The sequence below is a fragment of the Anopheles coluzzii genome, chromosome 2, assembly GCF_943734685.1.
Source record: "Anopheles coluzzii chromosome 2, AcolN3, whole genome shotgun sequence".
Lineage (NCBI taxonomy): Eukaryota > Metazoa > Arthropoda > Insecta > Diptera > Culicidae > Anopheles > Anopheles coluzzii.
Window position 1 is genome coordinate 115981326 of NC_064670.1, and position 22005 is coordinate 116003330.

The following is a 22005-nucleotide window of genomic DNA, read 5'->3' on the forward strand; positions in this document are numbered from 1 at the left end:
TGTTTAATCCACTAGCTGGTGTTGGTGTGCGCTTTACAAAAGACTCTTTTTAGTATAGTAGCAGTGATTTATCTTGCTTGCATACTAAATCATTATGCTCGATACGAATAAGCCGATTACGATCGATGTGTTTCAATGCTTCAAAATAGCTCTCTGGATAGAGTGTTACGATTTTTGGTTGGTTAGTGTGGTGTAATGGTCAAATTCCAGTCTACTACCAGCACCGAACACAACAGCCAAGGTCAGGGCCAACCGAAAAAATCATTTCCTTCTTCACACCCGATTGCAACGCTCCCAGCAGAGAGCGCCTTGGGAGAGTGAAAATTCGGACCAAAGTAAAGTTATGCTACAAGCGCCAACTGTAGCAACACCTGGCCCGCCACCCTTTTAATGCCGTATCGATTTTCAAATCACTCCCCATAAAAAAAAAAAAAAACAAAAAAATACCTAAACCTCCCGGAATGTTTTCTTGCTGGCGGTGGTTGTGCTCTTACTTTCTCCAACCCGAATTTAGTAACACGTAAACATAGTTACACGCCATGCTTGTGATGTCGTCGTTTAGCCGTATTGTTACAATCGGTGTTTATGCGTGCTTTTTTTTTTGTTCCTTTCGGGAATCGTTTGTTATTACGTTCGTCGAAGGTTTTGTTTGTGTTATGCTACAGTTTTCGTTTTCTTGGTCAATCGATTGGGGTCGGTTCAAGGCGAGAGATCTCCGGTAGAGAGAGGGGGTTTCGGTTACGATTTAATGTTTCGGGTGTAAAATGAAATTCATGGATAGTGTTTATTTCTTACATGGGGGGCGATTATATCAGGTTGAAGGATAGCTGGGAATGAAAAAAATAAAATAAAACAGGAGCTGGGTTAAAGTTTTTGTTTATGGTTCTATCGCGGTAAAGGATAGTTGAATTTGCATTTGGCATGAATTGGTGTGTAATTTGGTGTAAAAATGAGGAGTATTTTTTTTTATTTATTTGATTGAAATAGCGGATATTTTTATACAAAAAATGAAAAAAAATGTGACATTTCTATACAAATGTTATAGGTGAATATTATAATAATGTCTACATTCTGATCTTTCTAAAATTTCAAGTAAAGGCTTAAAAGTAACTCATAATCTAAATGTAACGTTAAAAACGACCCAACGCGACGTTCTCATGAGTCAACGTAACTTGCTCACTGACATTATTTTAGTTTCCTGCTGTAAATGTTATTACCACTGAGTCATATTATATCACAATGTAAACTATTTTAACTTTTGTTTAATATTAATACTCTTATTCAATGCATTTGTGTTCATTGTTGAATCACAATATCTCCAGCCTTGTATCGCCTTCCACGTCTAACGGATTGATTCTTCGCCGCGCTCTCATATACCGTCCCCACAGGCACGTGAAATGTCAACGACCCTTTTCCACCCATGTGTCTCTCACCTTTTGCGCTGCCCACTACACTCACGGTTGACTATTCCTTCACGGTTAATGGTTTTTCTTTCCGACCGCCTTTTTGCTACTGTTGCCGTGCCTCCGGATATCGCGTGTATATTAGGGTACGGTGGGTGGGCGGCGGAACCTCTCCGCCGGCCGGTCGAACTTGATCGTGAACTCGATCGCGCGACACACACAGCGTGGTGTGTGCGCGCGCTAAGCAAGCGAAGTTGGCTATGCTTTTCTTCAATCGGTTTGTCGTTCGGTTGCTGCGTTTCCGAGGATGGGGTGGGGGAAGCAAAAGCAACAAAGCAACCCTTGCCGGTAGCATGTTTATGGTGACATATTGTTGAGTCGTCACACACACACACACACACCCATCCCTGATGTGGTGTGTCTGCTAAGGTGATGAAAGATGAATAAAACATGCCCATAAAGAAAAACTCGTTCCTCTTTGCTGCATATGTGTGCGTCGTGCGGGATGATTTCATTTGAAACTCACCATCCGTCATTGGGGTTTAATGTTCTCGATGGGGTGACCAGTGTGGTTAGACCGTGGCCGGTTTGCTGCCTACATTCAGAGTGCTTGGTGATCTTCATGGAGCTTAGGTGGGAAAAAACCCCTCCGAAGGTGGTGATTCATCCCAAGGAGAGACGATTTCTTCTTCCCTTCTACCCCTGATCGTGAGGACTTGCAGCGAAGGAAGAATTGAGGATTAAAATAAATGATTCTCAGCGGAACAGAAAACGGCAATAATACAAAGTGATCGTTGAATGTCGCGCGCGACGTGTAAAAAGGAGGGAAAATCGGTGTCAAGGGAATCCGGGAGTACGAGTTAGTGCACGAGCACAAGAAATCCTCTCTCTGTTACACACACAACCGCCCAACCACAATACACAACATCAGCTTCACGCACACTCCGGCTGATCGCTGGGAAAACAGTATGCAAATCATGGGCAATTTGTGCAATCTGACGCATGCTTATCCCACTTCCTGTCGCCTGCCGGGTTCGTTTCTTTTGATCCTCCACTGCCACACTTCCTTCCCGTCCGTCCACGCGGCGCGACCCGTCGCCTCAAGTGATGACAGTTGGGGAATTTGCTACGATGATGATGCCAATCTCGGAACGCGGCCACACAATTGAAACATATTTTTGAATAGTTTATCGCCACGAGAAAGAAGTAGCAGAGAGAGAGAGAAAGGAAGAGAGCGCATACAGTAAGAACGCACTTGGTGACTGGTGGATGAGTTATTTTTAACTGCAATCTTTCTTTCGCCCTTGTTCGAGATGATCGGGGGGAGTTACCGTGCCGGTACTTGTCGCAATTGGCTGCTTAAGCTGCTGACTGCCGACTGACCGGGGGTTGGGGTTGGGGAGAATCTCGATGATGTGGGAAGCACTTGCCTTCCCTTATAACCATGTGGAGAGGAGAGCCATTTATAGGAGATTGTGTTTAAATTTACCCGATGGTTTGTTGAATGATGAATAGGCGTAAATCTGTGTGAGTTTGGGCAGGTTCGTTGTGGGACTTTCTTGGTGGTTCAGTTTGACAATTTTAATTCTGAATGTAATGATCACCAAAATAAAAATGTGTCAAGATACTGGTTAAAAAAGGTCTTTTCTCTCCTTTTTCCCCACGAAAAGCTCCACCAAAAAGCCGGCACTCCGTGCTTAAAAAACCGGTTTCTTAACGTGTATAACGTGACCGAGCTCAAGCAAAGCTGTTCGCGCTTAGAAGCCACACACGCCGCGGGAGGAACGGGTTAGATTTGACCGGCTTTTTTCCTGTAGGCTCAAGGTTCATCTCCGTTCACTTCCACGCGGAATGGCAAGAAAGGACGCAGCGAAAAAGAACGCCCAAATATGTCTTTCCAGTTTGTCCCATTTCCTGGCGCCCGAACGAACCCGTCCTCATCAGACGCGCACGAGGGCTCCAACGTCCCACTTTGGCTCCCAAAAACGAGTCTAAACGTTTCGTTTGATTATTTGGAGATCAGATTTGGTCGGGGAGGGGGGAGGCCGCAGACACAAACACAAAAAACGGGGTTTCTTGTGATGAATCTTCTCGTTTATGCGTTCCCCAGCGTGCCCGAGAGAAGTGGCATTAGGAGGATGGGGTAACAATTTTAGGTCAAGTGACCGTGAAGCAAAGCAATCCCTTTCTGGAAGAAGCTTGAAAGGGTTATTGCCTATCTTCGTCCCTGGTTTTTGCTGTTTGTTTCGGAGAATTGGAATGATTCGTTGGAATTGAAGGATACACACACACATTGGAGCTGTTCAAAGCTCTTACCACCGCCAGGGGATGGTTTCCCTGTACTCTCATCACCGGTTTCCGATAATAATCGATGTCGCCTTTTTTTTTGGAAGTTCTTCACGAATTGTCGATGGATTGGATTTTTCAGTTTCTCGCTCTCTCTCTCTCCCTTCCGCTTGGAATGCAAATAAAATTCCGTTATATTTTGGATTTCTTCCGTGCTGTTTTTTCTTGGCCCGGGTGGTTTGGGGTTGGAATTTTGAGGCAGAAGTTTTGATTTTTTCGCTCCCGCAGAAGAATAACTCCAAAAACGATCATTAACTCCCAATTGAAGGGATGAAGTTGGGAGATGAAAGCTCCACGGGGAAGGTATGCGCACAAGAGCATAAGAACCCGTTAGCATGGAGAATCTATCCAATCGTTGGAAAAGACATCCGTGTCTCCGTCTCGAGAAGACACGCCATGTTCCGGCGCTGCGAGACAAGCGTTTACATGCCTTTATGCTGCTGCTTGCCCGGATGCGCTTGTCGTTTGAAAAGTATGTTAGCATGTGACTGACATGATAAAGACAAAGCCCCCTCGGCCGGCCCTCCATAGGTACAGCAGTGTACCTAAACACTTTTCGTTTTCTCAATGAAGAACAACCCCCGGCCCATTGGAATGTGACTCTCTCGGGTGGGAGCGAAAAAGAAAGGCCAAGTGCACATGAGCGAACGCTGCTGCTTCTGCGAGGTGACCTATTTTCGCACCGGGGGGAACTATGCCCGTTGGGGGTGAACATTCTGCTCCTCCTGCCACAGGAAGAGAGGAGGACATTGGGGGGGACGTTGAATGTCGCACAGCCTCCCAAAACCGGCTCTCTCTGCTCTACGAGTCGAACGTGAATGATATGGACCTTCAGCAGCTTTCCTTCCAAACGGCAAACGGCTTTCCTTTCGGTGTGTGTGGCGGGGCATAACAACAGCAAGCTTGAATGAAAGTTACTCTCACCGGGTAGTACCCTAGTGGTGGAATGGGTCTGTCGGTGTAATACTTTCCCATTTGTGCGGTGTGTTATCTGTGCGAAACAAGTGTGCACTGAAACGCGTGTACTGGTAAACAATTGAGCTTTTGAACAAGGGTGGAGAGGAGAGAATTGAAGCATAATTTTGTACTGTCCATTACTTGTCTCTGTTCCCAGAAATTAATGTTGCTGATTTTGTGCAATTTTGTTATTCAATTTGGATTACTTTTGTTCTATTTTTTCCAATTCAAAGTGACGTTAAATGTTTATCTTTTCTTCTTCTGAGGTTCTTGCAAGCCGTTTTGTCGTTGTGGAACCGTTGTTGAGATAATTCATTCGCTTTCAGTTCGTTGAACCTCCTATTCCAATCTATTCTTAACGCTCTCCCATCCGCCGCACACGAGTGGAGTTTGGCACTGCTTGCGTGTGGCATTGAACTGGCGATGATTTTTTTGGTTATATTTCGCGCCTTGCTGCTTGTGGTAATGTTTGTTCGGAAATGGAATTCCTAATAATTCTTTTTGGGGTGGAATTGATCTTTTACCTGCTGGACGCAAACGCAAGCTCATAGCTTTAATAGCAAACGCTCTGCTCTCACTCTCTCCTCTCAAAGCTCATGCTTTTTAAAGCTCGTTCGAAGCTTTAATATTTCCCATGGGCCTCTTTGATCTTTCATTTTTAATTCGTCTGATTCGTATTCGTTTCACAGATTAATAAGTAATTAAATCATTATGTCGTTTATATTATTAATACTTATCGCATGAACGGAATATTGGAAAATTTAATCGATCGAACACGGCGAATTGTTTTGGTCCTTCGAACCGGATGCTTGCGTCATATTGTTTGATTTTCAAAAGGGCTTTTTTGAATATGTTAATTTGATATTTTATATTCTCATGCTCAAACAATAAATGGATGAAACTTACGTTTTACACACACACATACACACAACTCTCTCTCTCTCTCTCTCTCTCTCTCAACGATTAGTTCCACCCGTTTTAACGGTTGATCAAATATTGAAACTGAACCTTCATTCTAATGTAACCAGAGATCCGTTGCAACGTCCATCGCGGTGGTTCTACTTCCCTTTCCACCCTCTGCGTAACGTTCAATCTGTCTCTGTGCGACCGGAAACACGATCGCACCGTAAAACACACACAGACACGCGGGGCGTGTATCTTGTACGCTTTAGTACGTTTGCATATGCTTTTCATCCTCCTCCCCCGCGCCCCGTTTACCCTATACCATAATTTTACGCACGCACGTACGCAGGCCAGATCACTCACCCCTCCCCCTCCTCACCCCAGACGGGTCCAACACTCTCTCCCCTCCTTCTTCCCCGTTTGTGGCGTCCCTTTTTTGTTACGACGCTGTCTCACTTTTCAACTTTTGCCGAGCATTTTTCCGCACCGCCGGCGAATTAAGTGAATATGAAATGGGTGCAAATGGAATGTTTTATCGGGTGCGCACTTACGCCTGGGTACTGCTGCTGCTGCTGCTGCTGGTGGTGCCGTTTCTTATCGCCTACTTCTTTCGTTGGCTACTATGATGTATGCTGCCTTCGTCTCGCAGCTCAATAAACCATTAGGCAGGCACCCCCCCCCCCCCCCCTCTCGTGCCGTGTTTGATATGCGCTGCTGTGTGTGTGTTTGTTTACTGCTTTCCTCTCTGTGCATTATCGTTGTTTTTTCCTTTTCAATTCTCTTTTTTTGTTCCTCCCTCGCAAGTGATATTCACGATCATCCACCAGCACATGCTGCGTGTGTGTGTGCTCCCTCTGGTTGGCGTGTAATGTTTTATGTTTGCATGCTGCTTTTTTTTGCTGCCAACTACTGTACCAAATGTCGTTGCGTTTGTTTTGTTGCTGATTAATCATGCGTGCCGTTGGTGTGCTGCATGATGTTGTTAAAGCGCGTCTGCTTAGAGGAACTTGGTGGGCATGAACACTTGCGGGGAAAGTTCCTTGCGCTGAAGGATGTATTGTGTGTGGGTTGATAAGTTTCTTTGAGAAAGGTTGAGTGAATATATTTTTCCTATATTTAGGTTAGACTTTTGTCTTGCTTTTGTACTTCTTTCGAGTAATAAATAGAAGTAAAAGTCAATTTTAGTATTTTTTTTTATTTTATCATTTTTCTATACACTTTTCAACCTGCAACCACTCAACCGACACTGAGGTGTGCTAGTGAAGCGTTACAACTTTATCACTATGCTTCCAGGTATATCCATCTGCAACTAAATTTTGCCCCTACTCTTCCTTCCTTTACCTTTTCCCTGTGACTTGTCGTGGGCGATGGCCCCTCACGTGTGTGAGTGTGTGTCATGTTTCATTTATTTACGCTCACACGGACTGTCGAGCTATGGGAACCGTGTTACACCACCCTGCCCAGCATGCTACTCTCCCTCCCTCTCTTCCAGTGTGCATGTGTAGCGACTGACAGGACCTTCAAACTGATGAGATGATGTCGTTAATTAGGCGCGATACGCTGGAGGGGATGGAGGCGCAACACGAGACGCGACGTGTTAGGTCCGTTGCGTGCGAGGGGATGGATGGGTGGAGAAATTCGTACCGTTTTTTGCAGGAGACGTTTCCAATGTGCCAACGCATCCATCATCACCCGAACGTGGGATGATGCAGCGATCTCCCCACACGGCGTCTAATTATCACTTTTACCCGGTCGGTACCGGTACCGGGCGAGAGATTGCCCAGCGTGAAACGATGGCCTTTGGCTGTGCAAGTTTTCCAATGATGCATGTGCGTTGGGGGGAGGCGTGCAATTGCCGATTGCATTGCGTTTTTGACGCTTTATGTCACTGTTCATAAATTATCTTTCAATTAGCTACGGCACTGGAGGTGGATTGATTAACGGAAAAACGGTGGAAAATTAACGATATGAGTGCCGATTATTTACAAGCGCTAATCAAACGATCACACAAAAAAACACGATGGATTATTAAAATGATTATTAATTTTTTATATAAATCCCATACATCCTACATATTGATAAGAATTTGCGCTATCTTCAAAGATGTATAAAAATGCTTATTGCGCAAAACGCTTCCGCGCCTCACACCTTCGCTCCGGTTGTGCTAAACCATTTCAATTATGAATAAATTAGCACCCATCAGCAAACAGAGCTTTGACATATTCCCTCTTAAGCTGTTCCTTTTTCCACGATAACAAGGTGGCCCGGCGTACACGGGGGGATGTTGAGTGGTGTGTGTGTGTGTTTGGGCAAAGGCATTGTCGCAAGCTAATAAAACCTTTGCCTCTTATCATTTAGTGCAGTTGTTTTGATGCTATTAGCATGAACATTCAAAACGTTTGAGTGAGGATTTGTGAGCACTTTTTCAACGTTCTTGAACTCATAATTTGAAAATAATCGTCTCAAACCTTTATGAGCAGTCCTTACGTGTGTAAAAAAAGTTTTCTTTTGAGTGTAAATTTATACATGAAAATGTTGATTTTCCAGCGATGTTTGCTTGCTTCCGTCGTCACGTCTGCCAAACCAACACGACACAATTGGACACGAACCGAAGCGTGTGTAACATTATTTGTCTTTGTGTATTGGTTTCACTTGTATCCCTCGAAGGGGAGGGGGGGGGGGGGGGGGGAAACGATGCGATCGGAAAACTCAAACAAGCTTCATTTCACGGGCCCACTTCCCGATTGAGCATGCTTCCGCCGCCACCGTGTCGTGTCAGTCGCCTGATGCGCGATGCTGTGCTTTTTTTTCCTATTTTTGGGTGGGATTTGTGGTCGCGCCCCATTTTCGGGGTGGATTTTTGCGCGCGCGACAACAAGCGAAGGGGGCAACGGAAAAAATTGATTTATTTCTGATTCCCATTCCTAAACACTACAGAACGAAACACTCCGACCAAGCATCGATTGACAGCGAATGTTCCTCAGGGGAGGGGAGTGTTTTTTTTTGTATAAAAAGTCCCCTTTTTGTAGAACGGGTGTGTATGTTTCTGTTTGAATGATTCCGTGCCGTGTTTGCTCGATCATTTTCAGTGTTTTTCGGCGTTATTTGGTTCTTAAATTTCTGTTGCTTTAATTCGTGACCTTTGTGGGACAAAATAAAAACCGAGGGAACGTTGTGGTTTGTGACATACACACACAGACGCACGCTACACGAGGTGGAACTGGGATGTTGGTGGGTGTGGTGAGCTTTTTACCGGTGGATTTATGGCGGGAGTGTGCACTTCCCGGTTTCCACAAAGTGCTCCCATCAATTTCGGTTCGAAGGAAAAGGCAGCCAAATTCGTTTTATGGTTTCGATTGCTCTCTGACGTATTTCTACCTCCCCCTTACCCCTTCTGCAATGTACACACGTGCACAAAGTCTCAGGAACCGGAAAGGCTTTTGTGAACCGGAACCACCGGGTATTATTGATCTGGGGACTACAGGGAAAGGGTGTAGCACGTCCCTCGGTTCTTTCCCCTTTTATTTGGTACACCCGTCTCTGGATGGTCGTCGTTGTTATTATAATACACCATTTTTATTGTGTGGACAGAAACACAACAACACGGCGGCACACCGAGAGGAGCACAACATCGTTCTGGGTTCGGGGGTAAGTTTGTGTGTGTGTGTGTGTGTGTGTGTGTGTGTGTGTGTGTTTTGGATGAAAAATCAAACAAAACCGCACAAACCGCAACCACACACCGCTTCACTCATAAAATATCGATGGAAAACCGCCCGGAACCCCGGATGCATTGGAGAAGTAAGGGGAAGGGGAAGGGTAGAGGAGGCATCACCCTATAGACGGATCGGGAACATTTGGTTTTCCATGAAGAGCAGAGGAGGGCATGATTAATTTTCGTTCGCCCGTTGATGGCGATGATGATGATGATGATGTCCTTGATTTACCACAGCAAAAAACAGGTTCGGGTTTAAAGGAGCAAAGTTTTATTGAAAGTCCTTAACAGGTGGAAGGTGGCAGGTACCTGCACCAAAGGGTACACAGGCACACTTGTTAGCAGAATAAATGATTCAGCGAACAACAAACGAGCAGCAAAAAACGTCATCAAATACCCTGGTGCGGGTTTTTTTGTTGTTGAGAATTTCGTAAATGTTGATAATGTGCTAAAAAACAAAAGTGAACTTTCTCCCACTCTCTTTTCTAACTTACCGCCATATAGTGCAGACAAAAAAGGCGTACTAGGAAGGATCTGTTAACGATGTGAAATACGTTGATGTGTTGTACCTTGACTCTATTTTAAGGGCCGTGTTTTGTCCCCTGTGGGTTTTTGGGGTCGTCAGTTACATCTCATCATCCCCTCGGTGGGGGTGGGGGTGGGGGGGGGGGGGGTAGGAGTGTATCACAAAACCGAGACGACCGAATTAGAAGTAAGCCTCTAGCGCTGGGCTTCCTTTCATCCGTCCTGGGAAATAGGTAACTAAAGAGAAGCCAGTGCTTTTTTTCGGGGTGCTTGCTGCTGATTGCTTTGAGCAAGCAATTGCAAAAGCTTCGTGCGCAATTTCCACGTGCGCTGTGTATGTGCACGAACCGTACACTATGGTTTCTATGCCAACCCGCGTAAGGCAAGAGCCCGGATTCAACGCTGGCTTGATGCTTCTTTCTGCTTTCCTTGGATCGGATTGCAGACAGATGGTGTGTGGGGCTCGAGATGTTGGTATAAACCGGTTGAAAATAGTCGAGTGAAAGCTAATATTTATATATCGTGTACTTTTCATCGTTTTGAAACCATTTCGGCGTGGGAAGATGAGCAGAAAATCATCTACCAAAAAATGAAAATGGTACACGATAGAACCTGTCCGTCTTGTTCTGTTCAGGAGTTTTCATAACAGTTTGGTCTAGCATTTTGGGTATATTTTTTGCTTTGCTCTCTTTCCTAGCTTCGTTACAAGCTCAAACAGGTGCTTTTACCCACTCTCGAAAAAGATGAAGAGCAGCAGAAGCACTACACGAGCGCACTAGAACCACATCGGCGTGGGAAATGTAAAACATTCGCGTGAAGAGGCACTAACGGATGATTAAAATCGCTTCAAAACATGAACAAACTTTTAGCACGAGCTTGGTTGTTTTTTTGTAGGCTATGTGGCAGAGCTTTTTCGGGGGCGTGGGCTGCCGGTCCACTGTTTACATCTTCTGCAGTGGATCGATCGATTGGTGGTTGTGCTGCAATCAAACCTCGCCCGGAGCAGGGAAAGAATATCCGTGTATCTGGAAAATTTTCGCTCCATGATTAACATTAGGAACTGTTGTGAACTGGCAAAAGCTAGGAAAACACGCCTAAAGGGGTATGTTCGCGGCTTTGTTGGGACTCAATGAATGGGAAATGTCAATAATGCCGTGCAGGGGTAGATAATGAGAACGCTGAAAAGCTAACAAAAGCTGTTTCTGGTGGAACCAATCGATCATCATCTTGCGCGGAACAGGAAAGGCACATAAGCGTGTGTGTGTGTGTGTATATGGGAGAAAGAGAGAGTATTTTGTAGTCAATTGAAGTGAAGAATCAAGACCACCAAACAAGAGAAGTTGGAACAATCATTCAATTCAACCATAAATTAGATTAGCATCGTGTGGGAACGTTGCGTTCCTTTGCTACTAGAATGCCACACACATCTGGTCTAATGCTTATTGGTTGGAGATGAGTTGAAAGTGAGATAACTTATTGGATTAAGATATCTATTCTTAGAACTGTGTTTTCGTAAGATATTTTATGCTTTATATGTATATAATATAATTTATTCTTAAGATATTTAAACCCCTTTTGCTATATATATGCTTAGCAATGCGTGTCACACACTCAACATGGCGCTACACGCTTTCGGTCACGTCGCTGTGCAATCTCAGTCGTTATCCACGGGAGACCCCAACCAGAAGCAGTAAGCTCCCAGGGAGCCATCATCATCATCATAAAGCTGCCCGTGTGCGTCAGCTCTCCAGAGAAGCATATATCATAATGTTGCACACCCGTGAGACGTGACGACGCAGCTCGGCATTTTGAGACGGTCCAAGAATAATGTGGTGGCCATCCTCTATGGTACCCCGGAAATTAGATTATTCCGATTTGATTGACACTACAAAAGACGAACGATAGATCGGTGTGGAATGCAAAAAGGACTTTGACGTGACGTCGAAGCGAGCGAGAGCAAGAGACAGTTCTCTGCATATCTATTTATAATGTAATGTAGAGCAAATGTATTTTAATAGACAGTGAAGGTAGCAAAATACAGCCAAACAGGGCCAAGTGGGCAGCTAGCAGTACTAGTCTGGTAGTCATTTCAGATTTAATCCAAACCTCGTGGGCGCGCTTGGCGTTTGGAGGTAAATTAAGCGAAATAAAATTATCTGGTCACGGGACGCGGTAGAGATGTCCTTGCCAGAAATGGAGTGCAAAATATTTATGCAAAGGTTGGTGCTAAGTATCCTGTAATGCAATGCCATCTGGCTTACCACACCAGCAAGCGGCGGGACGTCGTCGGTGTGTCCTGTGTGTAAATGTAGAGCATGGAAATGAGATTTGACACAGCGCAACGTGGGCGAGGAATTGCAAATGATGATGATGATGATGTAATAAAGCTTTAATTTTATTACAGTTGTGTTTATGCGTTTTTTTGGTGCCACCAGCATCGTTGGACTTGGTTGGTGCGTAATGCGATTCCAACTGGATGTGCCGAGGGTGTAGATGATCTTGACCGATTTATTACATTTTGAAATTATCACAAGCTGGTAGCTGGTGAATTGTGACGAAGTTTTGCTTTGGGTTTTTGGTGACATTTCTCTTTACGATTTGTATGATCTGTGTCATCTACCCTTTCTGTCTAATTTCGGAACTGATGGCACCAATGATATATAACCTCTTTTATACACATATTCCACAAATAAGCACTAAACCAATACGCGTTGGCTATCGTCCATTTAGGTTAGCTGTAGCTCCCTTTTTATAGCCTCAATTTTGTCTCGATTCTTAACACGGGGCCCCACACGTTCACCGCAAAAGAAATGAAACCCAATAAAGTACAGTTTAGCTCGGAACGTGCCCATCCATCCAACTAGCGGCGGGGTCACGAAGACGCGACTTGAACCGTGATGCACCACCCGCCGCAATGTCTGCAACGACGACACTCGGTGTGGATTTTCCTCGCTCTATGTCTGTCTATCTCTCTCACTCTAGCAGGAGTGTGATAAAACCTTCATCTTCTCACCATAGTGTGTTAATGGTCGGTGGAGGTGGATAGGATGGCGCAGCATCATCGTGACACCCATTGCAAGTGTGTGTGTCGTCTAGCCAGCATTTTAGGGTGTGAAGGAGCAAAAAAACTACGCGATAGAAACTGCAACAACTCGCATAGACCACGTAGCCTAAGAGAGAGAGAGGATGCAATGACCTGAAAAAAGGCACTACAGTGCCTAGTGTTGGTGCTCCTGTTGTGTCTGTCTGTAGAGCGAGACTCAATTTGAAGCCGCAGCACGAAACCACCAGCACCAGCAGACTCGCCCACTCGCGCGTGTGGATGATAAATCAATAATTGTTTATTTGAGTTCAGCAGAACAAAGGGGGTGACAATTATGAAATGGGGATCATCTCAGTATGGTTAGTGTTAGTGGGGGCGCCGAATTAAGGGTTATTACAGGGTGGTTCTATCCCATTAGCGCAATCCTATTTGAGCATTGTTACAATTGTGTACCGACTGTAGGTCCAAGCAACCTATGATGGAGCATTCGAGCTAACATTGATGTTGTATTTGCAGGGTTGGAGCAAATTACGATCCCAACTAGGTGTTTTTTTAAAGAGAGTTTGACAGATGACGTTTAAAATGTTGTCATCACTCTAGCGCCATACCCTCGTCACACGAAACGTAAACGCAAAAAAGTTTACGCTTGATTTGTGTGGGAGAGCGTATACCTTACGTCAAAAAGATTGTAGGATTTAAAGGCTGAAATCCAGTTTACGCTTCGAGTGACGTGGGTATCAAACTTGGATGTAAGCCATAGTTTTTTTTAACTAAGCAATGTAAACAAATGCTCAATTGATGACAAAATGTTTTTGTTGATGCTTAAGTATTTTTAGAAAATTGGAAAATTGGTGGAATGTAACTGTTAATTTGATCTGGAAAATACAATGCGATAGATGAAAATGTCCAATGACATTTGGGCTTTCGAACGTCAATCATTAAAGCCGCCAATATTTGCTTTCAGAATATTGGAGCTGGTCTGAGAAGCTCTGTTCGGAGCTTAAAGCATACAATTTCAAGCTTTTATGATCCTGTTCTGTAATGTTTCTTCTATTTTAATACTTTTTTATTATTTATTTTATACTTTTTACACTTTTCAATAAAGCACAGTAACTTCAAACACGTTCCACATTGTGACGCTCGTGTACACCAACAACCCGTATTTACCTTGCTCTGTTCCTTGTCATCACGTGCTTGGTCCGTTATTGTTCCTTCTGCATAATGATGCTTCATGGAATTGAGGTGGCAATTCTTGGTATTTCTACCGACGCGACTCCCATCTCTCGGTGTCGTGATCAGCAACTTAAAGTGTTACCCCAGCATGTGTGTGTAGTGAGCAGTAGTGTCATGTGCGTGCCACACTAGCATCTAGCAGTAGCCCCCGGGTGCTGTCTCTAATGGTCGATCTCTCTTTCTATCTCCATCCCCGATTCGTGCTCATGTCATTGAGATGGTTGACGTGTGTTAGGTTAATAATTCTTCTGCCTTACCTACCACCCGCCCTAATCGCTCCCTTGTCAATTGACTTACAGCGAGAGATGGGAGACAGCGAGAGAGGGTTAATTAATCAAGCAGGAAGCGCACCGCAAACTCTGCTCTCTACACTATTGTGAGACATTCCAGATCGAGGTTATTCAGCTTACAATGATTATCTATCTTGCGCACAGTATTTGAAAAAGAATGTAGTCTCTAAACTATTCCTAAGCTCGGGGGGTTTTGAAGCAAAGCAATTGCTATTGCTTCCATTCATTCTCGTTACATCATTCGACTCCGGACAAGACACGATATTGTCATTCCGTGCCCCATCCCCGGCTGCATCATCTTTCCCCTTTCGATCATTACATCATGATCAGGCCACTAACAAATGGATAGTTCCTGGGTCGCTTTAAAGTTGACTGGAATTGGCAGCAGCAGCGGCAGTTAGTGCACGCGAGAAGCATAAATTATCGACATACTATTGATGGATGTTTTGCACTTTTTGTTGCTGCTTCCCGGCCAGAGGCTCTTCCGGGGTGTGATCGGTGGCAAGCGGAAAGGAATCTGAAGCTCTGCTATCTATCTTCCCCTGCTTGCTTGCAACAGTAATTTGTGAATGAATTTACGCTCACCTGGAAACGGGTGGGTTAATTCCATTCAAGCTCTCGGCTTTCCCGCTCATTCACGGGTGGGAATTATTTCAAAAATGTATACCACAAAACTACCCATTGCAACGAGCTACGAGGAACGAACAACAAGAAGGAAGAAAGAGAAACGCGGGTGTTTTTGTGAAGTTTTTTGTTCACATCCGTGATCAGTGGCGATGATGTGCAAGCGACAGTGTACCGTGCGTCAACCGTGTAAAGCGTCGTGTGTTTTATGCAGCAGTTTGCTTTTTTGGGGGGTTTGTAACCGTCGTCACGCTATTATCAAGCATGATTTTTTTTTTCGTAGTGAACGACCGTGACTGCTGGTGGGGAGCGTGGATCGTTCATTATGCTGATAAACTATTTTTATGGTGGTACCCCTCTTGTGCGCTTGTCGGAAAGCTCTCTCGAAACTCCCACGGTTAGGTAAAGCACGGGATTATTGCCACGCTGTTCCCTTTGGTCGTCTTGCCGAGCCCTCCCCCACCCCCCCACCCAAGTTTATGTAACGAGAGGCTCTAGGAGTGGGCAAAATATTTTGCATTTTATTACGAGCAAAAAAGAAAGCATAGATACAACTTTTCCAATTTTTATTCACCATCATCAGGCAATGTTGTTTAAAAACCCAGACGAAAAAAAAAACGGAATCTTGCAAGATAAAATATTTATTTTTACGGACACAAAATATGAGCGCAATTATGTCGAGGGGTAATAATGTGTGTGTGTGTGAGTGTGCTTCCTTCGCCCTGCGTTCGATCGTTCGAGGGTGTCCGTTGGTGCATTGCTCCCTCCCCCCTCTTCCATCCCCAGCGCGGATGTTCCGATAACGGAAGTAAATACCATAAATCGACTTTAACCTTTGAGTCGCCACAGTTCCGAGCAGCGAAGAATGAAGCAGCGAAGGAAAAGATAGACACTTGGCCCCGTGTTAGCCGCGTTGCGATTATTTGTGCGATTATGATGCGAAATGTACACTTAATAATCGAAATATTTCCCTAACGCGGTGAGCGAAGCAGGCGGCGGCTATAAGTGGACAGACGTTTATGAATGAAGAGCGAATACTCGGTTACGGGAGGAGCTGTTTAAACTCTCGTGTATTTTTTTTTGTTAAAGATTTGGTTTGAAATTGTGTTTAAAATATACAATAACATGTAGTGATGGGTAACTATGAATTAGATTCATGAATCTGAAAAAAATATCAAACTGATTCTTTGAATTTGAACCTCGAATTTTGAAGTAAGGAAGTACATGAGTATCTTAAGATTCTGGACTACAATCTCAATGACTTACGAACCTCTTGATTTATGATTCTTTATAGATTCATTGCACTCATTTGATATTAAAGTTGGTTTTTGCTGTGGTTCTGAGCTCGTTTTATTATAATTTTGCGGATTTATAGCAAATTCTGCCTCTTTTCCGTGTCTCATATTTGTTCGTGTTATATGAATCTTTACAGGTTTATGATTTAAATATGCATGAATCATTATAGATACATCATTCTTTGTAAAATTATGCCTGTTTGGAGCTTCTAGATTTTTTGTAGAGTCATGATTCTTTGTTGATTCATTATTCTTAGTAGATTCATGATTTTTTTGTCGATACATGATATTTTGTAGACTCACGATTCTTAGTAGATTCATGATTCTTGGTAGACTCACGATTCTTCGGAGATTCAAGATTATTTGTAGATTCATGATTCTTTATAGATTCACGATTCTTTATAGATTCATGTTTCTTTGTAGATACATGATTCTTTGTAGACTCACGATTCTTCGGAGATTTACCATTCTTTGATGATTAATGATACGAAATTCCAATCACCCATCACTGAAGATTCATATAAATGAATGTTTACGAAAGATGTATGGAGCCCAACACTAATATAAACTCAATAATTCTATTTCGAAGGAGTAAAGAACATTCTCAATTAATTTCTCTAATTAGGAATTTATTAGGTGTTGGTTGTTTGGTAATTTGCATTCCAGGCCATTTATCTTCGTTGTTCTACCACTACTGCTGTCTCAAACACATGACGTTTTTTCTGCTCATTCTCTAATTAAGTTGCACGAGCAATAGCTAACCTTTGTATTCATTAGAATCCGGCTGTGGTATGTGACCGTCTGGTATTGGAATGTTTTCTTGTGCTCGGGCTTTCAAATAACCCCCCCCCCCCCTCCAGTGGTTGTGGTTTCACATCGGATGCTGTTTAAAAATCGATTTCCACTCAAAAGCATGTCTCTATGACCAATCCCCCATCAATAATACAGCATTCTTCTACGCTTCTTGTGTCTTTGCAGCTGGAATTGAACATCGGCAAACAAACTACTAAGCATCATCGCACAACAAACAGAGCAGCTCCTCCGCCGTTATCTCGCTGGAATATGGTGCACTAAGAGGAACACACCACATCAGGAGAAAGGGAGACGACGTGGGCCCGAGAAAGAGAAAGAGGAAGCGTACGGTGTGTGGCAGCGCCACAGGCCATCAAACACACACAGACAGAGAGCGGCACCAGCAGAGCCGTGTGTGTGTCTGGAGGTAGTTTCTACAACACCTCCTCCCACACACACACACACTCAAAGGCCACCCGTTTTGTACCATCCCTCTGCTTCTGGGCAACCTTATCCGATAAGAAACAAAGTTCAAAGCCCGCCTCAACATGGGGAAGCTGCTGTCGAAAATTTTCGGCAACAAGGAAATGCGAATTCTGATGCTGGGACTGGATGCTGCCGGCAAAACAAGTGAGTAGTAGTGGAAGAAACGATTCTTTATAGTTCTACCGTTTAGTAGACTCGTTTGCTAACCGCCAAAACACCCCTTTCCTTATTTGTTTCGTTGCAGCTATACTGTATAAGCTAAAGTTAGGTCAATCGGTAACCACAATTCCAACGGTCGGCTTCAACGTCGAAACCGTAACGTACAAGAACGTCAAATTCAACGTGTGGGACGTTGGTGGGCAGGACAAAATCCGACCCTTATGGAGGCACTACTATACGGGTAAGTGTGTTGTCCGCGTGTTGTTGTTGTCTTCTATCGATCATCGTTTTATATTAATATTGTTTCCAACATTCACTTGGCGGTGTTGTAGGTACTCAAGGATTAATTTTCGTGGTGGACTGTGCGGACCGCGACCGGATAGATGAAGCGCGGCAGGAGCTGCACCGGATAATAAATGATCGCGAGATGCGGGATGCGATCATACTGATATTTGCAAACAAGCAAGACCTGCCAGAAGGTGAGCGAGTGGGGCTGTTTTTCTTTGCATTGTAACGTTCCTTTTAAGGGGTTTATAGCCCGACACGTTGAGTAATACTCCCGAGCGGTTAAGACAAAGCTCGACAAGGTCGGCCAGCTGAGCAGGAAATCACTATCAGGTGTCTTCAGGCGCTGTTTGGCAATCGGGCCTTTGTATTGTATTGGGGAGGAATGAAAATTCCAGTGCAATATATGAAGTGCAAATGGCGATTAGATTACACTATCGGTCACTTTTGGTTGGGTGGTGTTTGGCCCTATCTTTTCGTGTATTACGTGACGAGATACGCTTTCTTTTAGGTTCGCTTAGCACCAACCCAACCGCTTAATCTGGCAATTCATGATGAGCTGTCCAAAGTGTTTTACAACGCGAATTACTAAACCGATTCATGTGCGATATAGTTGAAGATCACAATCGTTTCGGACACATTGAAAGCACTAATTATGATATCAATCTCAAGAAAATTGGCGTTTCATTGTCGGACGAACCAACCAATCAATCCCTCCCCCCAATTAGCTTGATTGCCTTTGCTGTGAATGTATTCTAACCATCCTCCCTACCTCTTGCCTTTTCAGCAATGAAACCTCACGAAATTCAGGAAAAGCTTGGCCTGACGCGAATACGCGACCGGAACTGGTACGTGCAGCCCTCCTGTGCCACCACCGGCGACGGTCTGTACGAGGGACTAACGTGGCTAACGTCCAACCACAAATTATGAGAATAATTGTAAGCATCGCAACGGGACTGGCACACTACACCCATTCGGACCTGCTGCTGCTGCTGCTGAGCGCCCTGTGGTGGTTGTTGCGAAGCCGTCTTAGCAGCAAGAACATCCCACAAAACACACACACCCGCGCAAGCTCACATCTATACATATATATTTAAACATATGCAGAAAAGCACATGAAATCCTCCTCCAGCGCCTGTTTCAGCTTCTCCCTCGTCTCGACAACCCGCCATCCTCCTTCTCCTTACACCATCGACGATCGGTCTTGTGTTTCTGCGCTACTATTCATACGAAGTAGGACAAATAGCGGAGCATAAATGGTATCAGGAAGCGAATATAAAAACGTAAGAGCGTTAGAGATCAAGAGGAAGGGAGAGGGAGGTTGGTAGGTCCATCCATCTATCCATGTGCCGGCAATACATGGCATTGTTGCAAAAGTAGATACACTGCTAGGACAAACGGACGGCAAGATAAAAGCAAAAACACGTGTTTTTCAACTTCTCCCACATGTTCTTTGTCCAAACATGAAGCTGAAAGGAAGGATCGTTGAAGACCGTCGCATCCAGCCAGGCCTCCTTGCTGTGTGCGTGTGTGTGTGTGTTTGTGCAGTCCGTAATAGTAAGCAGAAGCAACAAACACAAATGTGGTTATATAAAATATCTAATTCTAATGCGACGATCGAATTGATACGATCGGGAGATCAACGTGTGCTCATCTTCCGTTCGAACGCCCCAATGCATGCGGTGGCGGTGAGTGATGGTGCGGACTGTGTGCTTCGCATCGTTCATAGGAGAAAAGAAGCAAAAAAGAAAAAAAACATTCAAAAATTCACTCTGTCTATATATACATACACACATACACACTGCTATGTATGGGCGCATATGTATGTATAAAAGTCGAAAACAGCAAAAAGGTAAGCGGCTATAGTTCAATATAATGCTTGTTAGAGGAGCTCTAAATCGTGTGAGTCCGTGTTGTGTGTGTGTGCTGTGTCGTTGAACGATCGACAGGCAGATTGGGTGCATCAGTATGTTAGTAAAAGAATGAAGTTTTCCTCTTTCTCCTTCTCCCTATAAGCAAAACTCGTAACCACAATTGCTGCGCGCACTCGTGCTGTAGTTGTTGTAGATTTGCGCTTTTCATCCGCGCTCCCGTCCCGTGTTGATTTCGCCTGATGCGCGGGAATGTTTGCTGCTTGCCTCTATCGAACGTGCTTTTGGTGAGCATTCATTATCATCATCATCATCGAATGAACATTTACGATAAGAAGTGCAAGTTAAGATCGTATAATCATGGTTCTTAAAATTTCCTCCATGTTTTGTTTGTATGATCTTTTTTGTGAAAGTGGTAGGAAACATAATAAAGGAAATAGAATGAACAAAAAAAAAGTAGATAAAATTAAAATACAATAATAACCAGATCTTCATAATACATTAAAAAAAAGGAAATATAGCTTACACACAACACCGAAACCGATCGCAGATCGATGCACACCCTTCTACACTACATCCGTTCTTCCCATCGGTTCCACATTAAGCTTTAAGCGGCTGTGTGTAGGAACGTATTGAACACAGCCTGCGCGCCAACACACACAGTGCAGGAGCAGTAGCTGCAGTCGATTATTTATTGTATTGCATTTTGGAACAGAAAAAGGTAGTTTGCTCTGGAGAGATTGAGAACTAGCTGAAGGGAGAAGCTTAATGAAAACACCACACAACCTAGGAATCACGTTTACACAACTGTTTCACAACCATATGCCGATAAAGTACATTTAAGAGGAAGCAAATCAGCGGGAAAGGCAACGACAAAGTGCTCGAACACAGCAGAAAACAAACATGGATTGATAGAACTGAGTGGATACTGTGGTAATTGTATGAGACACCGACCCATAGGCTTTGCGTGTTTGTGTTGCTTGTGTTTGCCAAAAGAAAAACAAAAAGGAGTTAGGAAACGAATTGCTGGGCGAAGAATCGATAGCATAAATAGGTTCTGTCCCGTAAAAAGTGTTGTAATCATAAGAACAGACAATTAAACCCTATTGTAAGGCGAAAAACATAAGGCACGAACTAATGGGAAACGATCAACATCATACAAAGAGCAGGAAAGCATGAAGGGAGTGGAAGTGACCGAACCAACGGGCAGAAAGAACCGTTGACTGGCTGTTAAATGTTCATTTAAATCTGTATATACACAGTTACAACAAAATGCGTCGTGTGAGAGTATTTGCAATTAAAGAGATACGCAGCAGCAGTAACAGTAGCAGCCGCGGCAACAGTCCTGCGTTGGAGTTAAGAATGAGCGATAGAGAGAGAGAGAGAGAGAGAAAGTAACAATGAACAACAATGATCACCGCTTTGTAGGGATTTAGTAAAGCTATCAAATATAACAAATTTGACAAAATTGTGGTTATGCTAAGAAAGGGGGAAAACAGAAGGACACAATTTACGCTATAAAGACACACCAGCAGACACACACACGAATTCCCCCACACCGGCAAACAATTCTAAACAAAAATCCTAGCCTTCATTTTCCGGTCTTCTTGGCGTGACAACAGTGTGTAGGTTAAAAAAAAAAGTTCAATAGGAAATTCCGTTTATGTAGTTGGAAAGTACATAACAGTGTGCATAGTAAAAAGCGCTTTAATACACCGGTTCAAATGAAGCGGAGTAATAAAAAAAGAAGCAAAACACGAACGATAGCAAGTAAAAGCGAATGCAAGAAACTATCAAAATACACTCACGCAAACACACACAGAAACACGCAGAAAGTGAAGGTGAAAGGAGAAATAGAGGTTAGATTTAGAAGTGCAGATTTAGAATTGGGTAAAAATCGGTCAGAAATTATGTTTTTTATTATTTCTGCCTGTGTGAGACAGAGAGAGAGAGAGAGGAAAGAACGTTTTGTAAATATTATTGTACGGTAAAAGAAAGAAAACAAGAGAAAAAAAAACAAACAACAACAGAGTAATAAAAACAAAGCAACTAATTGATACTATGTAAGAATAACAGAGAAT

General features: G+C 43.8%; 1 protein-coding gene across 7 annotated transcripts in view; it reads left to right on the forward strand.

Annotated features, from left to right (window-relative positions):
- LOC120948522 (ADP-ribosylation factor 6) overlaps positions 1-21308 on the forward strand; it is a 35961-nt gene extending 14653 nt beyond the window's left edge. For all 7 annotated transcript variants that reach the window (XM_040364941.2, XM_049605964.1, XM_040364942.2 and 4 more), the window contains 4 exons: positions 17310-17753; positions 17854-18009; positions 18101-18247; positions 18841-21308. In XM_040364941.2, the coding sequence (XP_040220875.1) occupies positions 17672-17753; positions 17854-18009; positions 18101-18247; positions 18841-18983 (528 nt within the window). In that variant the 5' untranslated portion in view covers positions 17310-17671 and the 3' untranslated portion in view covers positions 18984-21308. The remainder of the gene's footprint in view (positions 1-17309; positions 17754-17853; positions 18010-18100; positions 18248-18840) is intronic.
- Positions 21309-22005: the final 697 nt, after the last annotated feature.